At 40.0% G+C, this 3,719-nt stretch overlaps 1 protein-coding gene across 1 annotated transcript in view; it reads left to right on the forward strand.

Moving 5' to 3' along the window:
- Window positions 1-3,424, forward strand: part of Apaf1 (apoptotic peptidase activating factor 1) — an 83,073-nt gene extending 79,649 nt beyond the window's left edge. Inside the window, exon 22 of the mRNA XM_013019001.1 lies at window positions 2,602-3,424. Coding sequence (XP_012874455.1) covers window positions 2,602-2,748 — 147 coding nt within the window. The 3' untranslated portion in view covers window positions 2,749-3,424. The remainder of the gene's footprint in view (window positions 1-2,601) is intronic.
- Window positions 3,425-3,719: the final 295 nt, after the last annotated feature.

The raw sequence follows: 3,719 nt of genomic DNA on the forward strand, positions 1-3,719 counted from the left end.
GCTGTCCCTCAGCTCTTCAGCTCAAGGCGAGCGCTCTACCACTTGAGCTACAGCGCCACTTCCGGTTTTCTGATGGTTTATTGGAGATAGGAGTCTCACGGTCTCTCCTGCCTGGGCTGGCTTTGAACCGCGATCCTCAGATCTCAGCCTCCTGAGTAGCTAGGATTACAGGCGTGAGCCACCAGCGCCCGGCTTAGCAAGTTGCTTTCTGTAGACTTACTAGTGAGAATGGAGGCCAAGAAGTGTATTGACGTTTCAAGGTCCTTTTTTTTTTTTTGGTGCATGCATTTATTTGTCCATTTAGTAAAACTGTGGTTAGTGTCCACTGTGTGCTGAGATGCTTCTGTGTGCATAGCTGCCCAATGGCAGTGCACTGTCTACAGGAAGCAGGTGGCAAATAATTTCCCCAAGTATAGTGTGTGTGTGTGTGTGTGTGTGTTTATGTATGTACAGGTGTGTGTGTGTGTGTGTTTATGTATGTACAGGTGTGTTTGTGTGTGTGTGTGTGTTTATGTACAGGTGTGTTTGTGTGTGTGTGTGTGTGTGTGTGTTTATGTACAGGTGTGTTTGTGTGTGTATATTTTCGTTTGTGTGTAGGTATGTATGTAATTATAGGAGAGTCTGAGACATGTGTGTATGAGGAGAGTGGAAGGAACAAAGAGGAATATCTTTTGAAAAGCAGTTCATTTGTAAGAGGGCCATAAGTGGATACCATATATTATGCTGACCATGTGGCCATCCTGTAAGCTTTCTCATTTAAACGAAACCACAAGGTTTAGAATCTATATTAAACTTCATTTATAATATTATAAAAGAAAATAGATCCATAAAATGTTATGAAACTGCCATTTTTTGCTGAAAACTGTGTAGTGAATGAAGTTTTTGGTTAATTGGTCCCCACATTATTGAAATTTTATTCAGCATAAAAATCTGGCTTATATGATGAAAGGGACTGCCTGTTGGCTGCCCCTTTTTAGTTGCATTGGAGATACAATTATGTTAATGTTGCATTAACCTACACCTTTTAAACACATTTTTATGCAGTCTCTAGAGCTGCTGAGCCCTGAGTGCCACTGTGTAAAGATAAATGCTAACTCTTATTTGGCTCTGACATTATTGTTTATGTGGGAATCCGAGTCTTCAGCTATATTAGCTGCTGAAAAACTTAACTGCTCAGCTTTGACACCAGGTTTCTCAAGACCATGTCATTTGATTCTCTGGGCTACATAGAACACTGGCACATAATTGTTAGTCTGACTTCTAAGATGGTATAAAGATCAGTGACTTGAAATAAAGTAGCAGAGTACATCTGGGTACTGTAGAGGTTGTATCTGAAAGCTAGGAGAAACTATTGCCTTATATTTAGTCTGTATATTTAAGTGACAAATCAGGCTGCCTTTCCCTTCTGGTTTGATTACCAGCATGGTTAAGCTAATTATGTTACAGCCAGGACTGCGTTCACCCGGCATGCTAATGAGATCATCCAAAAGCATGGAACGAATTAGAAGTAAAAAGGAACAGCTGCTATAGTGACCAAGAAATTAGGCCTTTGGAGTCTGTTTACTTTAGAGTCCAGCATTATAAATTGAATGTCAGAAAGATAAAGTAGGTATCCAGTAGCCAAAAAAGTTCTTAACTTCCCAACTTCCGCTGGGTTCTAATGGATTATGCCTGTAATCCTAGCCACTCAGGAGGATGAGATCAAAGCCAGTCTGGATGGGAAGGTCTCTAACCACCAGCTCCCCCCCTAATAATCTTTCAAAATTTCTCTTATTTACAAATGAGAAAATAATATCACTAAACTTTTGCCTGAGTGATATTTCGCATATTCCTAAGAGTGAACAGGAATAGTCAACCCAGGCACATGTGCAAGGCAGAGCGCTAGGCTGTATCATGGTCGTGAAGGCCAGTGACACTCAGTTCAAAACACTCCTTTTGTACATGAGGCTTTTAAAAAATATTCATGTACATTGTTTCTTGCCTTCATTTTAGCTGTGAGATTCATTGATGAGCTTTATATGAGCTTTTTAAATGTCAAATTGACATAAATGTTATAATCATAATGGTGAGGAAAAGGGAAGACTTGGTGAGAGCACCTGCTTCATTTGAGGTGTTCTGTGTTTATATAATAAATGAATGTGTAGACTGTTGCTTAAACAAACCAGGTCATGGACTTTACCATTATGTCTGGTGACTGTTCAGTAAAGCACGCCTGTCCCACAGACTGGATGCCAAATGTCTGTCAGAAAACGTTCATGGTCTGTAGAGGCACCAATATGAGGAGAGAAGTGCTTGTCTGTCCATCCACTGAGATTTGCAGATGCTAGAGGTCAGCCAAGCCCCTCCATAGTGAACTCTATGTGGTCTGGTGCCTGTAACTCCCAGCATGCCTTGCAGGTGGCATTGGATGCAGCCTTGCTGTGAAGTTTTCAGGAGAGTTAATCAACAAAAACCGATTAGATTGATAAAGTCTTCAGTAAATGTAAAGGTGTTTTTTTTCCTGCTTTCCTTGCATTTAGAAATGGGGAGGTGATAGGACAAACTACAAATTATCATGCAGTATAATCTTTAGCCTAATGAGAATTTTTTTTTCTTGAACAGTGGTGGAATGTTGTTACCGGAGAATCCTCTCAGACCTTCTACACAAATGGAACTAATCTTAAGAAAATACATGTGTCCCCTGACTTCAAAACATACGTGACTGTTGATAATCTTGGGATTTTATATATTTTACAGATTTTAGAGTAAAATGATTAGGCATTAATATAGTTGACTTCCTTAATGTTGAATTGGAAAAAAATAATGAAACTGTATATCAACTTTTTAAAAACTGTGAATTATTTTCCAGTATTGCATTCATTACAAGTGTTTATGGTTGGGTGAGTACTATTAATGTAGCTTTTCCCCAAGTGGACAGACCTTTAATCTTGGTTTTTATATTCATCATCTTCATTAACTACTTGTCCTTAAGATGCAAATGAAAATGTAAATATGGACCTTGTTATACTGTTGGTAAATTTTCTTGATGCATTCAAATTGGTTGACATAATTAGAATAAGTCGAAGGGAATCTATATTTTATATCATTGTGTAGGCCGTGCTCGAGGGAACAGTGTTACCCCAATATAAGATAATGCTAGTTCTCCCAAATACAATCTTGGAGCTTATTTGTACTCCTTAAATTTTTCTGAAACTGTTAAAGTCTGGGTACACAGCCTTCAATATTTCCTTTAATTAACTCAGTAAGTGAACATTGGATTTTAGCAGCTCTTTCTATGAAGCCAAAATTATGTGTACAGAGGCTTCCCTGGAGTTCCTGGCAGCCCTGTGCCATAACTAGATTTTAGTTGTCAGTACCTGAGTTGGGCACTATTCTCCTCTATCCTTCCTTCCTTCCTTCCTTCCTTCCTTCCTTCCTTCCTTCCTTCCTTCCTCCCTCTCTCCCTTCCTCCCTCCCTCCCTCTCTCTCCCTTTGTCCTTCTCTCCCTCCCTCCCTTTTCTTTCTCACTCTCTTTCTTGGGCTGGTACTAGAGCTTGAACTCAGGGCCTGGGTGCTACTCCTTAACTTTTTCACTCAAGACTAGTGTTCTGCTACTTGAGCCACAGCTTCATGTCTGCTTTTTGGTGGTTAGAGATAGGGGGCTCATAGACTTTCCTGTTTGGGCTGGCTTTGAACCATCATTCTCAGATCTTGGCTTACTGAGTAGCTAGGCTCACAGG

This window comes from Dipodomys ordii, unplaced genomic scaffold (genome assembly GCF_000151885.1).
Source record: "Dipodomys ordii isolate 6190 unplaced genomic scaffold, Dord_2.0 Scaffold3, whole genome shotgun sequence".
NCBI classification, from domain to species: Eukaryota; Metazoa; Chordata; class Mammalia; order Rodentia; family Heteromyidae; genus Dipodomys; species Dipodomys ordii.